The following is a 17660-nucleotide window of genomic DNA, read 5'->3' as shown; positions in this document are numbered from 1 at the left end:
TTCTGCAGCTCTGGCAGAGAGATAACGATCCTTTAATGGACTGGGAATAATTTCAGTGTTGGGTTCCAGTGTGACTTCGGAAATACTGCACTGCCCCTGATGCAGGGAAGGAAAAGAATAATGCAAGTCTGAAACACAAACCTTTATTTTTTAAAATGCAGTTCTGTGACAACTTTGGTTTTTCAGTTAAACGCTGGTTCTGCAGAGTCTCTGTAAAAACCTGAGTTTTCCTGGAGCTGGGCTGGGTTTGGCTGGGACAGAGGGCATGGTTGGGTTATTTTTCCAGCAACCTCAACCAGAACAGCAGCTTCATTTACTGATGTGGTAACAGAGTTTGAATTCAAACTGATCCTCTCTCTAGTGAGAGTGTTCAGAGAGCAGAACCCCCAGAAATTCCTGCAGAACACACAAACCAAATTTGTGCCATTACAAGAGCACTGACAGTTCCAGAACGTTCTGTGCTGCTGGGCCACAGCACCAGTGCCAAAGGTTGGGCCTGCACTGCCCTTCCCTCCCGGGCACTCCCCACTGTCTGTCCTTGGACCCTGACCCCTGCACTACAGAACCTGGGAGCTCTGCAAGGCACCAAACTCCTCCTCAGGGTCACTGGCTGTCACCAAACTCTGGAAGGTGTCACCAATGGCCTCCTTCTCCTTGTAAGAGATCGCTCCAAAGAATAAGGAGTGGAACTGGAAAATGCAATATTTGTACAGGTAAGAATTCTGTGACACAGAATTTGGGCATGAATTATTTGTGTACCTTTTGCCACTTTTAAGATTCTTTTTTTTCCCAGTGAAACCCACCTGCCCCCCAGGAGTGTTCCCAGCTGTGCTGGGGTTTTCCAGCTGTGCTGCTGTGACAGCTGATCCCACTGAAACCCCCAGCACATGTGGGGGTGCTCAGCCAAACAGCAGCTGTGGGGTTCCACTGCTGACACCGTGGGGAGTTCCCTCACCTTCTCATAAGGAGCCTCTGTGGCCTCTCCTGCTGCTGCCTTGGCCATGGCTGCTCCTGCTCTGTCTGGCACATCCCTCTCTGTGCCTCTGGGAATGTTTTTTACCTCTTGTTTTGACAAAGCACTTGGAGGTTTTGCCGAGTTTATGCTTGGAGTGTTTCCCTTCTGCTGTGGCTTTTTGGAAGTGGCTGTGTCTGTGTTGCTGGCTCCATCCATGGAGGTCTGGTCAGACTTATCCATGCCAGTCCTCGAGCTGGATTGGACAGAGTAGGGCAGGTTAGTAACTGGCTTTGTGTTTCATTGGAATATCCTTATTTTCTGTTTGTGAAGAGATTACAGCTTTAGAGGCGATTCTCAGCATCTTCCCTCCTGCTGTGCCCAGACTCCATGGAGATGAGAAAGCAGCAACTTGTACAGAATGTTCTCTCTTGTACTCCCTTATTACTGTTGTGCTGCTGAGATGTTCCTGAACCCCTCTAGTTCAGAGTTTTCCTGTGAAAACCTGAGTTTTTCACCCTCTTAAAGCCACCTGCCCCCCTCAGCCCCCATTACCTGTCCCAGGGCCGTGGGCAGCAGGCAGGCTCTGGGGAAGCTGCCTCCTTCTCAGCCTCACACAAGGTAGCCAGGATAAAGCTGGCCTCCAGCAGCAGGTCCTCGATGCTGAAAGCAATGGGTCTAAACACAAGTGTTGAGAACAGCACAGGGAATTACAGATCCTGTGGGAGGTGACACAAATCCTGTGATTCTACCTATGGGATTAGAAAGCATTTCTCTGAAAAGCTGAAAATCTGTATTTGCTGCTGAGGAGTGAGAGCAGGGCTCCTGTTACAGATCTCACTGCTCCAATCAGCAAATGCTGTGCAGTATCAGAGTCAAATGGCAGCATTAAATATGTTAAAATTGTATTTATTCAGAAAACATATTGTTTCTTTAAAGTGCTAAATAAATCATTGCCTGCAGGTGTCCAGGTAATTCATACACAGCGAGCTCATCAGTCAGCACAGCTGCCTTGGCAATGCCCACGCTTTATATGGAATTACAAACTCTGGATTGCAGGTTAGAAACGGCTTTGGTTTGAAATGAAATCTGTTCTAATCTGCAGCCAGAGTTCTCTGGGTGCCTGCAGGGGTCCCAGGCAGGGCAGCTCCCACACGTACTTCCCACATCTGTCGAAGTGGACGGACACAGGAACGCTCGTGGCTTCAGAAAACGCCAGCAGCCCCTGCAGAGAAGGGTGGGGGTGAAGGGTTTGTTAAACCCAGACATCAATATTGGAATGTAAGTTTATCCCAGCTGCTGTTTACTGGCAAACACAGGGGGAAAATGCTGCTTCTGAGAATAATTTCTGTCCTTCCCTGCCAGAGCTTTGCCAGAGGTTCTGCATGGAGAACTTCCCTGGTCACGATGGGGCAGCTGTGCTGTGTCTGCCCCACACAGAAACCACATCTGTGTTTCAGAAGGGTTTTGTTTGCCTTTCAAAGGCTCTGAGGATCCTGGGGTTTAAAGCTAATCCTCAACCAGGTGGTGAAACCCTGCTGCTGTCAGGAGGGCTGGTGGGAGACAGCCCAGGGCTATTCCACAGGAACCATCCTGTGCTGTCCTGGTACAGTCAGGCAAATTAATGAGAAATGGGTTTTCTTCCCAGACAAATTCTTACTTTACCCTCAATTCTTTAAGGCAAAATGTCACTTCAGAATCTACTCCAACTTGAAAGTAGTCAAATTCCTCTGGACTGAGCTGTATCTCAGTAAGCATCGTCCTTGAAAAGTCTGTTTGAGATAACAACAAAGTCAGGGACTCACAGCAGTGAAGTTTGAACTCAACAAAGCTGTGATTGTAACCCTGAGGTTTTTACATAAGCATTGTTTGAACAAATAACTGTTTTTATAGTGGTTGACAGTAATAAATGTTTAGTTTATATACATATTAGAATTAAGTAAAATCCTCAATTTATTTGCAATACATGGTGTAGATTTGAATGGATTTTAACAGAACCTATTCTATGTTCTGCTGTGTGATCTAACCTAACACCTGCTACTGTTCTTGCAGATCTGTTTCTTCCACGGGCATCCATCACAAATATTATTCCCAGCTGTCTATTGTTGCATGGATGGGAAGCCCAAAATGCAGCGTGACTTTAATCAAAATTGCTGACAATCACCAGAGCACAATGGAGCTGGACTGAGGCTCTTTGTTTTAAATCACAATCTTTTCCTGACACAGGAAATTGGCAGTTCAGTCTCAGGTATTCAGTTTGTTGTTACTATGAGATTACCCCGTGGCTGTCAATGGGTGTGTGAAGAGAAAGTGAGAGGGCGTTTTCCTGGCGTGTGACAGTCCCCGGGAGCTCAGAGAAATTCCACAGCAGCTTGAGCTGCTCCCCGGCAAGGCCAGGCTGCCAAGGAAGCGTTCCAGGCTATTCCCACTCTTCCCTGTCTTTGCTCAGGAGCTTTGTTTTATCTCAGAGTTCACACAGGCTCTGTAGCTGTGGCAGGGGTTTGATTTCTGTGGAAGCCCCAGGGCTTCGAAGGACACGGGAGGTGCTGCAGGCACGGAGATTCTCTGCCTGTCACTGCCCCTCTCCCTTCCCTCACCGGGGTTTTGGTACCTCTTTACATTTGTACCATTTTCTCACTTTCCTTCTTAAAATAGTCCTGGAAAGTGAATGTTTCTAAAGTCGCCCAATGTGTCATTCAAAATGAAATCTCTGTATTTTCGGTAATTTCTGCCCTGCTTCTCTCCAGCCAGTTTCTCCCACTGGATCCTTCTCTCAGCCTGTTCCCAGCCCTGTGCTCCGGGCTCTTCCCGGCTCATTCTCCCCAGCTTTGGTCAGAACAAGTATGAAAAGCATCTCTTTATTGTATGCTACACAAGAACCTCTACTTCAAAACCACAATTACATCTTCAAAATTAGTTTGAGTCACACCCCAAGAATCTCCACTCGTTCTCCAGCTCCTGGAGATGTGACCATGGCAGTAACAGTGCAGGGCTTACTGACACTCTGTGCTGTCCTCAGACGAAAATATACTCTCTAATGATATCAATTCTATAATTGTGGTATTCAGATTTAAATAGTTCTTTTTAAAACATAAAATTATCCCCTTTTTCCTGGCAGTTGCCAGGCTGCTGCTCTTGCAGCACAGTAATTACCTCTTTCAAGCCTACAGCAAGTGGCATAATTTATTTCAATTGGCTGCTCAGTCTGAGATCTGCCACTGACACCAGGAAGATGTTTCAATTTATTTAAATTTATTTAATTTATTAAAACCAGAGGGTGGCAGCATGACTTAAAATCTCTTTCTATAACGTTCTGTTAAAAATGTTGTTCAGCCATAAAATTCATCCCACATCTGTGTCGTGACAGTTATTATTCCTGGAGTTCACCTCAAAAAAAAAAAAAAAAGTTAAAAGCCCAAGTATTGGTTCACATTTTGAATTTCCTTACCAGTGTCTTCCTCAGTGTAACTCTTGAAACAAACTTTCATTGGAGTTACTGACAAGGTTATTTCTTCCTGACTGGTTGGGAAGTGAATCATCACATCAGCCAGCAGCCTATAAAATGTCATTCAACACTAAAATAATTCTGTCTATGACTATTTAGCATTTGTTACATTAGAAAGTAAAACTTGGAAAAAAAAAGTCTGTGTTTGTTACCTGGAGTGGACTTTAAGAATGTTTGGACACATGTGCTTTGCAAAAACAGCCTGCAAGGGATCACACTCTTGAAATGTCAGGTTATAGGTTTTTACAACACCTGAGTGTAAAGGAAATGAACAAAAAATCAGTGCTTGGCTGGAATTTTAGGGTTTTTCAAAAGTATTAATTGTTCAACATAAGAAGTTACCAAGTGACTTAGCCCAGCTCTATGGGAATAACTCACCACAAAGAGGAAATGGAATCCACCTGCCATTTTAGACTCTCCCCATCCTCTTTGCTGTGCCTGGACAGCATCCGAGATTTTTAAGGATCCACAAGAAATAAATGAACAGCAACAAGTGCAACAAATGCAGGGTGGGAAACTAATTTTAATCAGTAATTAACAGGTAAAATAATAAAAATGGGAGTGGAATGCAGAACACAAACCCTACAGATCTCTGCCTTTCTGGGTAAGGATGTGCTAAGGGAGCTCAGTTGTCTGCAGAACTAATTCAATGTATTATCCTAAAAGCTGTTGTGGTTTTTAACTCCCCTGTGACCTTACCATGCCTGCAGAGGAGCTGGAAGGTGATGTGGTGCTCACTGGGGTTGGTGGAGATGCTGCATTTCTCTACATTCCTTTCCAGCACATTCACACATCTAAACACAGGGAGAACTGACTGGAAAAAAAAAAAATCAGTGCAGAGGTTACTCCCTGAGCAGCTTTGCAATAAATGTAATTTCCCTGGGTTTGTAGCCTGGTTTATCTCAAGCTGCTCTGGGGACACTGGGAGAGCCCAGGCTGATCCTCACCCACTAAAATTTCAGCTGGGAATTGGGTTAATTTGCTGCTGTGTGTAACAACTCGCTAAAATGTACCTTAATTATCAATTTACAGGGGAGGGATAACTGCTTCTCCTTCTGACATGGCTGGGACACAGCTGTCCAGCAGTAATGTTGGAAAAACATGGATGAGAAGAACACACAGGCATATGCTGACCTCGAGGAGTTCACTGATCTTAAGGCAAGCTGGAAATGGAATCACAGAGTCATTAGGGTTGGAAAAGACCTCCAACATTACTGAATCCAAATACTGAAGGAATAGAAGTAAAATAATTTATTAATTCAAAACTTGAACCTTTTAAAAAAAAGCTTCCTCTGGGCTTCAGTGCCACCAGCAAATCTGGAAATATACATCTCAAAATTCTTTCTAAAAATTAAAATATGTATTTTTATTTTATTTTTTTTATAATAAATAATTGAGCTACCCAAGCACCCAGCTTGTGGTTGGGCATTTGAGGGACATGATCCATACAGCTGAGCAAAGCCACCACTCACACCTCAAAAATTATTCAGGTATAAAACCAAGTCTCTCCACTTGTGATTTTCCATCCTCCAAGTGAGTCAAGGAGAGCTGATCACTTTTAATTAAGAAACCTCTGGAGAAAACACTAATTCTGCTGGAAATGGTGTTGGATTAATTAGAACCATTAATGGATGTGTTCTTCCTGTTGAGTCACAATGGTACAAAACATGTTGTTTTTAGAGGTACAAAACTCAAACCTTGTGACCTGTGACAACAGAACCCTGTGGCATTAATCCGGATATCCTGGACAACAAAAAAATCAAAGGATCTTAGGGCAGAGTAGGAACGAAATCTTCCATGAGGGAATCTGCATAATTACAATCACAGAAAATATGGCATTTGTCCATATTGAAACTGGAGGGAGCTGAGAATGTGATGGACTGAAAGGTACCTGTAGGAAAAAACAATATCCAGTAGTATAAATATTTGGCTTATAATAAAGATTTTTAAGTTAGAATAAATAAAATTCACTTACGCCTTTTTCTACGGGGTCAAACCAGAATTCATCACTAATCCGTGCTATGGCATGGATTGCTTTTCCAAACACTGCCAGGGAAAGAAAACACTGCAATATTCTAAATTAAAATAAAAAGGTGACACTGCACTTTCTCCAGAAAAATTCAAGAGGAAATATTACAAATTTCTTATACATTTGGAAGAAAACTGACGGTTGGAAACTGTTACTTTTTCTTTTTTATTAAAATTTAATTAACCAAACCTTCAATGATTTGAAAAGCTGCCTTTGATGAGGCACCTCGAATGTCGAGTGTCCTTTTGCAGCAGCTGGTGATACCACAAATTAAATCCATCAGACAAAACTCCACCACCGGGGTTAGAAATGACATTTAACAGATGGAAAATCTGAGACGCAACGGGACATCTGGAGAGACGGAATCCTAAAAACACAGCGGGACCCAGCAGAGGGCCCGGGGATTTGCCTGTGGCAGTGGCGGAGCAGCTTTGGGCACAGAATTCTGTAGCCAGGGGGGCACACAGGGGGACAATCAACCAGGCCATGGCATCTCCACCTGCCTGTCCCCAAATCCTGCACATCCCAACAACTCCCACGAGCGCATCCCGCCCATCCCTCTGGGATGAGGGAGAGGCGAATCCCCCGCTCCGCTGCCGGGGCTCGTGTTCCTCCCAGGGCCGCCCCGGAGGTGCCGCGTTCTCGGTGTCCCGCACCGATCCCCGCCTGTGCCGGGCTCCCCGGGGCTCCGGTACCTCGGAGCTGGGCGCCCCCGATCACGCATTTCATGGCGGCCCCTCAGTCCCCTCACGGCCGCCCCCCCCCTCCCCTCACGGCCGCGGGGGCGGGGCCTGCGCCGCGCGGGGCCCCGGATGAGGAAGCCTGGAATGGGGGAATCGTGGAATTGCGGGATTGCGGAGTTGGGCATTGTCGCGAGTTGCGTGCAGGGATTATCGATCCAATCCTTACCCCTGCACAGACACCCCAACAATCGCAGCCTGTCCCTGAGAGCGTTGTCCAAACTCTCCCGGAGCTCTGGCAGCCTGGGGGCCGTGACCATTCCCTGGGGATGTGCTCAGCACCCTCTAGGGAAGAACCTTCCCCTGATACTCAACCCAGCCATTCCCTGGGTCCTGTCCCTGCTCCCAGAGCACAGACCGGAGCTGCTCCAGCTCAGGGACAGAGCCAGGAAACGCCACTCACCCAGAAAAAGAGAAAGGCCGAGCATGGCACTAATTAGCATGACAAGCAAGAGAATAATTACCAATAGAATACTAATTAATAAGAGAACTATGTAACTTGTAGCTAATGAGCACCAATTCCTTTGTTTCCTAAAATGCATAAATAGTAAAATGTTTTAATAGTTGGGGCGCTTGGTTTGTGGGAGACCACGGAACACCCAGTCTTGCGCAATTCTGAAATAAATAATCAGTGTCTCTCTGTCTGTCTCTCATTATCGGCTCCTTCTGGGGCCAACTTTCATTCCGCGTGTGTAAAAGCCCAGTGAATGGAACGCGGCACGGTCGCGTTCGGCGCTCTCTTGTCCCTTCGCAGGCGCCGTAGCGGGGGCGGTGCCGGGCGGGTTCCGGGAGGGCCGGAGCGGAGCGGAGCGGGCGCGATGGTGAGAGCGGGGCGAGCCCGCGACCTGCTCGGGACCCCCAGCCGGGACACCCCGGACACACCGGAACCCCCGGCACGGCCACAGGGGCCGGGACCGACCCGGCCGGGCCGGGGGAGAGCGGGCGGGAGGGCGGTCCCCAGCTGAGGCGAGGCCCCCAGGGGGTGAGGGCCGGGCCGTCACTGCAGGAACCCCGTTTATAATTTGTATTAATTTTATCGTAATCGCATTAATTTTTAAAAAAAATATTATTTAACGCTTCTTTCATAACATCGACAATTCATTAATTATTATTTGCCCGTTCATTTGGCTGTGTTTTCTCTTCTGTTGCTTCCTCTCGTTTAACATTGATCATGTTCCGCCCTGTTTCTCATCCCCTGCAATCAACTCCTTCATTCCAATCAGGCTGGGCACAGAGTAAGTCACTCCTTGGCTCTCGCTAACACCCGTGGTAAGGGCTCGTTCGTGTTGCTCCGTGTCACTGCCTCAGATGAATTTAGGGGCCGCTGGTCAATCCGTGCTCCAGATCACACCCAAATCCCTGGTAAAATCCAGGTGTTTTGTCATTTTTCGCCACTGCTTGAAGCTGTAGATACCTGTGGTGATTAAACACTCTGCAGTGCTGTTCATTTGGTTTGGTTACTGAGGCTTGCCATAATTTTCTGTAATGAATGAAATGTGATTTTTTTGGGGAAATGTGGGGTTTACATTTTGTCAGCTGAGTGCACCCACTGCTGGCCCGGTGGGGTTTGTGAGTGGCAGGATAATTTTATTAAATATCAAATACATAACTGGTACTGCACACTTAAGTCCCTTAGGTAGCAGTAAGACAATCTATTTATTGCTAATTTTTAATCCAAATCACCCATTTTTTTACTTTTCAAAGGCCATAAAAAATGTCTTTTTCCCCTCTCCTGGTTTCACTTTAAATTGGTCACTCGTTGATTAAAAAGCTTTTGTATTATGTAACCAATACTTTCAACCATCTGTCTCTAGATGGCTTTGATGGTGGCACTGAGGTGTTCTTAATATTAAAAAAAACCCAACAAATCCTAAACGAATCAAAAATACTTCCCAAGTTCCTTCTGCCTTTTTGAGGACTGTTAGCTTGAAGGTAACTGCATGGCCTAAAAATCCATGAGGAAAAAAAAAAATCTTTAAAAATACAATTTCCTAGCCTAGTTATATATGTTTATAGAAATAAATCTGGGCTGTGTCCTTTACAAACACATTTGAGGGTGTCATTTTAGGAACTGCCTCACTAAAATGAAGTGGAAGATAAAAATCTCTTTAATATGGAGCCATTCTTTGATTTCCTAGGGCTGAGTGTCTCCAGATCCAGGGTTTTCCCAGAGCAGTGCCATAACATTCCCTGCTTTATAGAGCTTCTCATGCCCTTTTTGCACAATTAATTTGCCCTGTGTTGCTTGCATTATTGCTTTATTTGCAGATTTAAAGCCTGTGCTCTTAAGCCATGGCCTTGCATCATTTCAGTCCTTAATTTTGAAGCCCCCACTACATTTTTATTCTGGCATCTGAAACTATAAATGGATAGAAGTGATAACAGGAACACTGTGCAGTGACCTGGATTGGCTTCTCTGCAGTGCCCTGTTTGTATTTTGTTGTTATTTTTTAGCCTTATTCAGTTTTTCAGTGGTTTCTACAATGAGGACTCTGAACACGCTTCCTCTTCTGGTCAGCCATTAACACATGTTGCAAATTTGCTGCTTTTTAATTTTTTTTTTTTTTTTTAAATAAGGGGAGAGAAACTTGGATGAAGAGTTTTTTTAAGAGAAATGGCTGCAGCTTAGCCAGGTCTGTGCTTGAAACATGTTAGAGAGAAAAAACAGTGGGACAGTTTATGGTAGCCCCCAAATTTGTATAAAATACATCAGGTAATACAACAATAATGTGTTATCTTGCACTGCTGGCCTTCAGCAACAAGCCACAAATAATTCTGTAGAGCTGTGTTTGTAAAGCCCCCTCTGGCAAAGCCCTTTGTTTCCTGTGGTACAGCCAAATTCCATCACCATTCCATCCTTACTTTAGCAGCTTTGGGGTCCAGATGCCAAGCTGTGGCTCTGCAGGGGACACTGCAGTGCTGCCTGTGCCCTAACCCGTGTCTGTCACCCTCTGTCCCCTCGTGCCCGTGAAGTTGGTGCTGGTGCTGGGAGACCTGCACATCCCCCATCGCTGCAACAGCCTCCCGGCCAAGTTCAAAAAGCTGCTGGTGCCCGGCAAGATCCAACACATCCTGTGCACAGGGAACCTCTGCACCAAGGACACCTATGACTACCTCAAGACCCTGGCTGGGGATGTCCATGTTGTCAGAGGGGACTTTGATGAGGTAGTGTCCGTTTTTTTTTTGGGGTATCTTTTATGGTTTTTTACATTTGGAGTTCATTCAAGTAAAAGCGGTGAATTGAGTTTCTGAGCTCTGCCCTTCTCGGTGTTGCATAGGGTTGGGTTTAAATCTAAAACTGTCTAATCTGGGTTTGGTTTCTTTTCTTTATTTTTAGAACCTGAATTATCCTGAGCAGAAAGTTGTGACTGTTGGACAGTTCAAAATTGGGCTGATTCACGGCCATCAGGTGATCCCCTGGGGTGACATGGCCAGCCTGGCACTGCTCCAGAGGCAGTTTGATGTGGACATCCTCATTTCAGGACACACACACAAATTTGAGGCATTTGAACACGAAAATAAATTCTATATCAACCCAGGATCAGCTACAGGAGCCTACCATGCCTTAGAGAAGTAAGTGAATATTGGGGGGATTTTTTTGGGGGGGTAACAAACTCCTGAGGGTTAATATTTCTGATTTAAATGGCAGGAGGAGGATAGAGTTGTATAATTCACACAGCTGTACTTGCTCAATCTCCTGGACTGAAACATGAAATACTCACAACCTCAGATCTCATGTGCTGTTCTTATAGAATTAATTCCCATTTTTCTTGAAGTTATTTCTGCTAAGTAGTGGTGAAACAGTAAGGGGGTTATAGACTCACAATCACTATGAATTTTTTCCTCTCTTTCCAGCAACATCATTCCTTCATTTGTGCTGATGGACATCCAGGCTTCTACAGTAGTTACATATGTCTATCAACTAATTGGAGATGATGTGAAGGTAGAAAGAATTGAGTACAAGAAATCCTAAAAAATGTTTTTGCTTGTCTGGTATTTTTACCATCTCCTGAACTTCAAGTTCCAAAACTTGATTGCTTGTTTACAGCCCTGCACTGTCACTAACAGCTTAACAATGTAACTTCTTGTCATGAATTTAAACAACCTTGTGTTTGCTTTCCTCTGTATGAATTGATTTGTAAAATATTCCATTAAGATAACTGTCTAAATACTGTTCCTTAATGTTGTAATAAACTCCACTTCATAGAAAAGGTGAGCTTGGTGAGGTGGTGTTGGGGAAGAATGCAGCAGTTGTGGTGGTTTGGTGTTCACTTTCTAAGGGATGCTTGTACAGGGCTTGAACAGAGATTGAGTTTCTGTGTTTGCTCCAGAATCCAGTTTATAGTTAATTTTCTCAATTTAACATTCTCAACTAAGTTAAGGGAGTAAAATGGGCATGATAGACTCTGAAAGGATTACAGTTACCTCATAATTTCACCGTAGAAAGTTTGAGTCTCCCTGTGCTTTCATGAATGATGATCTCATTAAATCTAGAACCAGTGAGGAGAGGCTTTCCTTTATTTGTGGCTCACATCTGACACTCCATTTTTTGTGCACTTCCTGCACAGAGGCTCTCACTGATGCAATCCCATGTGACTCTTCAAGCTGCTGAAGATAAATATGGGTTGTTCAAGAAACAGCTCCTCTGTTCCCACAGCTGCAGGGACCTGGATGTATTTAACAGCTCCCCTTTCTCACAACTGCTGTAACTTTCCAACAAAACAGATTTTTATCTTTTGCCTCCCCCCAGCAGAATGTTTAGGATGGGGGGCAGTTTCCTTGGCCTTTGGATTATGACTTTTCCATCAGCTGGAACCCTTATTTCTGTGTCATGAGCTGACTAAATAATTCATTCATATTCAAAATAAACCTGCTTTGCCCTGGACAAAAACATATTTCAGGCTGGTGTCTCAAGAACCTCTGGCTCATTGCAATTCATGAAGTCAGAGCAAAGTTGAAAAGAAAATCTTGGCACGTGATATTCAGAGAATTTATTGACTGGAATATCAATTTACTGACAAGTTCATAATTAAGAGGTTTATAGAATCCTGGAAATTTGATGCATGAGGGGTTTTTTTTATTTATATTGTAAGGGCAAAATTGACACATAAGTTTATTTATTTTTACCCAAAGGCCAAAATTGATACATAAGTTTGTAAAGTTAGACTTACAATTTGTCTACAATGTATTTTACATGAACCACAGCCCCTGCAGTTTTATAAAAGTTTATCAGTGATGACAAGGTTCTGTTGTGGTCCTGACAGCAGGCCTGAACATGGGGAAATACATTAGTAAAGGAAATAAACTTTACTCATTCCCAAAGTTAAAGTGCTGAGTATGAACTGATGACTACAAACAGGAAATTCTGCTGTGAGTCTGAACTGGTTTTGTGGGGTGGAGAATGGAGGAGAAGCAGCCTAGAACAGCTGGAAAAAATGTGGAGGGGTTGTGGACGCTCTTGGGAAAAGCTCTGGGGTTTGAGTCTGATGTTCTCTTGAGCAGTACAAGAGTTCTGAATGCACAGCCCCACCTCCTGCCAGGAGAAGGGAAAAGGGTAAATCTTGACCTAATTTATGGCACTTCCAGGACACAGGATCCCTCTGATCCATTCAGGTACATCTGGAAGGTGAAAGAACAACGTTAATAAGGCTTAGGAGAATGGGATGGGATCCAGGACCTGGGAAAGGCCTTGGAAATGATGGCACAGATTTGGTTCAGGTACAATGAATTGTTTGGCTTAATGAAGGGATATTTTATTATATACAATACCTGTTACTGAAGAGATCAGTGAAAAGGTGTTTTTGCAAGAAGTTGGGTGAAAGTCTTTAGAGAAAAAGAAGAAAATACTGCAGAAATGGTTTGTTTTACCTGCAGAAGATCAGATGCTGGGACATCTGCCAGAGCAGGGTTTCCACATTTCTCTTGATACTCTTGAATCAGGGCTTTTGCATCATCGAGGCTGTAAGAGGCAAAATTGATCAACTTTGTCAAATGAAGCTCTCTAAAATGCCAACAGTTTAGGCAACAGAAGTAAAAATCCAAAGTATGATCCCATAGCTTTGAAGTCAGATGGGCCCTGTCATTTCCCAGTGGAGAAAACAAATTTGCCTTTGACTCAGGGCTGTTATAAAATCAATATATTCTGGAATTTAAATGTTTATTGGTTCCTGTCCCAGTCTGTGTGGGATAAGTGGGAACAGTGCCCTGCAATCCCAGGCTTTGGGCTCTGAGTGTGCCCAGGTGCTGTGAGTTCCCCACAGGTGAGTGGGGCCAATCCAATCCCCTTTGTGATTTAAGTGGAGCACAAAAAGGTGCTTTTAATTCTTGAAACTTCATGGCAAAAACACCCATTCCCAAGTCTTCAGTGTAGACAGCTCATTTATTTTTTTTTTCTGGGTGTTCTTATTGCTGAAGCTGTGACTCTGTGATGCCCCTGAGCTGGATTCCCCTAAAGGTAAGGTCAAGATTTTGATTATTTCACTCTGGTTCTTCTGTTTTAACTGCATTTGATGTGCTGCTAGTCCAGGCTTAACAGTTTGTTACTTCATCTTGAATGGCTGTAAAACTCTGTCCTAGTGAGGTAAAATTTATTTCTTAACTCGTCAATGCTTTAGAAATCCTTGGAGACTAAGTGTTAGAAAACCTCCATGACTTCAAACAGAAGAAAATTAAATAAAGTCTAGATTTAATTCCTGCAATTGATCAGTTACACCTGATTTTTTTACCATTTATTAACTTACCAGTTATTTTTGGCAAAATAATCCACCAGCTCTTTTATTCTGTGGGTGTTTATCAGGTGTTGCTTTAATAGTGGATAATATTTGGTTTTCCAGAACTGTTCATAGAGCTTCTCGTTGATGATACTGTCCAAAACCAAAGAGCTGATCTGTAGATTGAAATTTTAGCAATGAAAAGTATTGATATTTTAGACAAAAGAGATTTTACTTTTGAATGGAAAGAGCTTATAATTTTCATATTGGACCCTATAGAGAATAGGGTGTTTTTTCCATGCTGTGAAATGGCAGATTTTATGAAAACTGAGCCCAGATTCAGAGAGAGAAATGATTTAAACTTGCCCATAGGGAGGCAGCTCAAGACAAGGCAAAAGTGCAATTTCCTAAAGCCTTTGGCCTTTTAGCTTCAAGTACTTATTAAAAAAAAATAAAGGTGGTTCTGCTGCCCTCCAAACAGAGACAGCACTGGGTAAGTACAAGAAGTTTTTCAGTTGCACAACGTAAATAAAAATGCATTTCACAAGTATTTTAGATTTTTTGAACAATATGTCAAGTAAGGCTGGACAAGATCAGAGGAGAGAAAAGAAGGTCCTGTGAACACTTACCTATCAAAAAAGCCTCCAAGTCAAAGGGAAGTGAAGTGAATTTTATTTATTTACCTGGGAAGCAAATGCTACCAGTTCTCCAGTGTCCATGTGTTCATCCAATTGTTGCAGCACAGTTTCTTTCTTACAGGTTGATAACAAACCCTTGTGAAAATAAGTTACAAAACATTATTATTCTGTGATTGATTAAAGCAGGAACTCTCCCCTCAGAAAAAATATCTGATTTATTCAGAAATGTTTTGAAATTCTAGGTGCAAACACAGAATTGTCAAGCCAGGGTCTGTGTGCTTGGACTGAAAGTGTTGCTTTTAACTCTCAAGTGGGGTTTTGCTGTAGCTGTCACAGGATTTTTTGACCCATTGGCAGCAGGCTGTCTTACACTTAAACTGTGATTTGGGGAAAACCTTTCTGAGGGGAACTTCAATGACTGGAAGCCTTAAGAATTTAAGGTGTCTTTACTGGTCCCAGTTTGCTGGTGACCAATATGGGAAGAGCCTCTAATGCTTCATCTGGGAGAACAATGCAGAGCAGAAATTAATGGAAACAAATGAGAAAAAGGAAAATGCCAAGGTTCTTGGATGGTGAGGATGTGGCTTTAAGGCAGAAGGTTTCTATCAGAACTTGTGCACATCAAACAACTTTGAAGTCAGGAGCTTCCAACTCAACACCCTTCAGCTGTAGGACTCAGTACTTTTCTTACAATCTGCTCTGGCTTAGGTTTAACTTTTTTTTTTTTTTCCCCCCTTGTGTTTTGTGAGTGGGATCCTATAAAACATCCCCAAATTCTCTAAAGGCAAAGTCAGATGACAAACATACTGGGGATGACTGAACTTTTAAAAGAAAAAAGAAGAGGAAGTGTTCACATGATCTCTTTAGAAGCCTTTGAGGGTGGCAGATGTTGAGCATTTATCAGCAGGGATGTGTTGAAAGTTAACTGGAATTCAGCTTTGACCTGCTCTGGTGATCAGGACATGCTTAAGGACATTTCCCCTGCAGAGACAGGACACACCAAACTTCTGATTTACCTGAATTTGCTGCTCTCTCTTCTCAGAGTGAGGAATGACCAAGAGGCACCCCAGGGCAAAAGCTGGGAGGTCCAGCTGGGTGTATTGTTTAGCAATTCCAACAATATCCAGGTCAGCCAGGACAGGACACCTTCAGGAGATCAGGAGGGAAGTTCTCAGCTGTGATTTGTTTAACTGGATGGCTCAGTGCTGTCAGCAAAAGTGCCCTGAGATTTGGAACTCGGGTAGAGCAACACGTTTCCACCTCACAGTAATTTCAGAAATGGCCAAGCAAAGTGAAGATTCACTGAATACAAACTCAGGAGGATTTTTTTAGCCTGAAAAAAACCCCAATCACACCTTCAGTTTCTCTTTCTAAGCAGTCTGTTTTGAGGGGAATCTTTGGCCACCTGCCCAGAGCATAGCTTTGGTACAGATGTGTCTGCACAGTAGTGCAGGATCTCCCTCCAGATAATCTTTAGGTTCCCTCCTAACTCAAACCTATTCTACTTCCAAACTAACTTTGGTTCAAGTCAGGCTCTGTGAGCTCTGGTGGGTGGTGAATGAAATAATGAAACAATGTGGTTTTTGCAGTGCAAGTCTGGTTTATGCACAGAATGCTCAGGGGCAGTGTTAGCTCAGGACTGTGACCTCACCTGAGCAGGATCACAAAGCCCTCCCGGCACTCCTGCAGCTGCCTGCGACTTGGGGGACACGAGGCTGAGAAAGAAAGAACAAGGTGTAGTAAATCTACAACCCAGTTACTCCAGGGGCAGGACAGGGAGGTACAACCCTACCTGTGAGGAAAGGGGACAGCACCACGCTGCGCCAGGCTGGGCTGAAGCTGGGAATCTGGTGGCAATCAAGATTTTTTTCAAGTTACATTCAAAGCCAAGGGTAACCAAGTGTGTTATAACAAAGACATCCCAACCCACTGCACCTGGAAGAAGCCTGTCAATATTTCTTTTTATTTATCCTGGATGAATTCTTCCCTAACATTGCTTTCCTTAGCTCAGAATCTAAGATTCAGGCATATTCTGACTGATTGTGTCCAATGTTTACTGATAAATTGCACTGTCATAGAAATAATAGGAATTCAAAAAGAATCTTTTCATGGCTCACACACAAACACTCCAAATTCCTGTTAAGTGAAGAAAAAGATGAGGAGCCAGACAATATTTGCTTACCTCCCATAATGAAGGAATCCCAGTAATTGCAACCAAAACTCTTCTTAGATACTGAATCTGGAAAAAAAAAAAAATCAAGTCCTTTGGTGTTTCTGAGATTTGGCAATAATCTGCAGAACTGCATTTACCTTGTTTGAAACTTAGAGTTTCTCAAGGTGTTCCTTTGACACTTCATGGAAATTTGTTTTGTAGTTTAGTAAATTAAATTATAAAATATACTTCCAGGTACATCTGTTAACTCCTTAGGCTGCAGCAACTTTACATAATGTTTGACAGCCACAAGCAATTAGGATTCTAAATGGCAAAAATCAGGATTTCCATCATCATAAATACATTTTAGGGGTCATGTATATATGTACACACATAAATACATGTATGCACAGTTTGTATATATTTGCACACAAGGATGTGCCTATTATGTTGTAAATTGATAATAATATGAAGAAAGCTTTCAGTTGATTACCATAGGATTTATTCTGAAAGTCTTTTAAAAAATGAAAGTGTAGCAATTTAAGATCAAAATTCAAATTCTTCAAATCTTCACCAGTTCAGTATCTCAGAGCTCAAAGTAACCAGGGTTTATAGTTTCTGTACCTGTCTTGTTCTTTACAAGTCACTGGACAAACCCAGCCTATTTCTCACCTTTTATTTTTTATCCTTATAAATTCCTTACCAAGTTGAAGGCCAGGAGTTTCTGCAGGAGGCCATTCCAGAGCTGGGGATCATAGACTTTGTATTCTAAACTCAGCTCTGTCACCAGTCTCACAGCCTGAAGGGGAGCAAGGACATGCTGCATTTTAACAGAAATTCATCATCTTCAAACCTTCCCAAGCCACTTCCAAAATTATTGTACACATGAGAGGAACAAAACCTAAACCATCTAAATGTGGGATTTTATTTTCTA

At 43.2% G+C, this 17660-nt stretch overlaps 3 protein-coding genes across 11 annotated transcripts in view; 1 reads left to right on the top strand and 2 right to left on the bottom strand.

The window, feature by feature from the left end:
- Nucleotides 1-121: 121 nt before the first annotated feature.
- RAD9B (RAD9 checkpoint clamp component B) lies at nucleotides 122-7559 on the bottom strand. 9 transcript variants are annotated; one of them, XM_088175996.1, is made up of 11 exons: nucleotides 7396-7559; nucleotides 6433-6503; nucleotides 5471-5620; nucleotides 5157-5271; nucleotides 4610-4709; nucleotides 4401-4507; nucleotides 2618-2724; nucleotides 2113-2177; nucleotides 1508-1630; nucleotides 956-1208; nucleotides 122-689 (listed from the first exon to the last, which is right to left on the bottom strand). In XM_088175996.1, exons 1-11 carry the CDS (start codon nucleotides 7484-7486, stop codon nucleotides 558-560), a joined length of 1314 nt encoding a protein of 437 aa, XP_088032122.1. In that variant the 5' UTR covers nucleotides 7487-7559; the 3' UTR covers nucleotides 122-557. The 9 variants fall into 9 exon arrangements, with proteins under 9 accessions (XP_088032122.1, XP_088032117.1, XP_088032116.1 ...); XM_088175991.1 differs by adding an exon at nucleotides 6155-6348 and having other exon boundaries at nucleotides 122-1208; nucleotides 7396-7416; XM_088175990.1 differs by lacking the exon at nucleotides 7396-7559 and adding exons at nucleotides 6155-6348; nucleotides 7182-7197 and having other exon boundaries at nucleotides 122-1208; nucleotides 6433-6532.
- A 359-nt stretch (nucleotides 7560-7918) lies between these two features.
- VPS29 (VPS29 retromer complex component) lies at nucleotides 7919-11437 on the top strand. Its single transcript, XM_014875023.2, has 4 exons — nucleotides 7919-8047; nucleotides 10200-10391; nucleotides 10564-10799; nucleotides 11082-11437. Exons 1-4 carry the CDS (start codon nucleotides 7934-7936, stop codon nucleotides 11197-11199), a joined length of 660 nt encoding a protein of 219 aa, XP_014730509.2. The 5' UTR covers nucleotides 7919-7933; the 3' UTR covers nucleotides 11200-11437.
- The window catches only part of KNTC1 (kinetochore associated 1), a 31558-nt gene continuing 25068 nt past the window's right edge, over nucleotides 11171-17660 (bottom strand). The window contains exons 55-63 of the mRNA XM_088175997.1: nucleotides 17430-17525; nucleotides 16757-16813; nucleotides 16367-16421; nucleotides 16226-16289; nucleotides 15591-15720; nucleotides 14620-14709; nucleotides 13967-14112; nucleotides 13095-13185; nucleotides 11171-12845 (exon numbers count right to left, since the gene is read on the bottom strand). Of these exons, the coding sequence (XP_088032123.1) occupies nucleotides 12798-12845; nucleotides 13095-13185; nucleotides 13967-14112; nucleotides 14620-14709; nucleotides 15591-15720; nucleotides 16226-16289; nucleotides 16367-16421; nucleotides 16757-16813; nucleotides 17430-17525 (777 nt within the window). The 3' untranslated portion in view covers nucleotides 11171-12797. The remainder of the gene's footprint in view (nucleotides 12846-13094; nucleotides 13186-13966; nucleotides 14113-14619; nucleotides 14710-15590; nucleotides 15721-16225; nucleotides 16290-16366; nucleotides 16422-16756; nucleotides 16814-17429; nucleotides 17526-17660) is intronic.

Source organism: Sturnus vulgaris, chromosome 19 (assembly GCF_052056855.1).
Source record: "Sturnus vulgaris isolate bStuVul1 chromosome 19, bStuVul1.hap1, whole genome shotgun sequence".
NCBI lineage: Eukaryota > Metazoa > Chordata > Aves > Passeriformes > Sturnidae > Sturnus > Sturnus vulgaris.
The sequence above is the reverse complement of the archived record's forward strand: the minus strand, read 5'-3'. Positions and strand labels throughout refer to the sequence as shown.

Excerpts from the sequence above, each read along its gene's own strand:
- RAD9B (XM_088175987.1), bottom strand. The coding sequence starts at position 7,486 with ATGGTCACGGCCCCCAGGCTGCCAGAGCTCCGGGAGAGTTTGGACAAC. Across the intron at positions 6,504-7,395 it reads GTTGGGGTGTCTGTGCAGGG|TGTTTGGAAAAGCAATCCAT; the intron begins GTAAGGATTGGA and ends TTTCCCTGGCAG. Across the intron at positions 5,272-5,470 it reads CCTGTAAATTGATAATTAAG|TCAGTTCTCCCTGTGTTTAG; the intron begins GTACATTTTAGC and ends TTTTTTTTCCAG.
- VPS29 (XM_014875023.2), top strand. The coding sequence starts at position 7,934 with ATGGAACGCGGCACGGTCGCGTTCGGCGCTCTCTTGTCCCTTCGCAGG. Across the intron at positions 8,048-10,199 it reads GGAGCGGAGCGGGCGCGATG|TTGGTGCTGGTGCTGGGAGA; the intron begins GTGAGAGCGGGG and ends GTGCCCGTGAAG. Across the intron at positions 10,800-11,081 it reads GCCTACCATGCCTTAGAGAA|CAACATCATTCCTTCATTTG; the intron begins GTAAGTGAATAT and ends CTCTCTTTCCAG.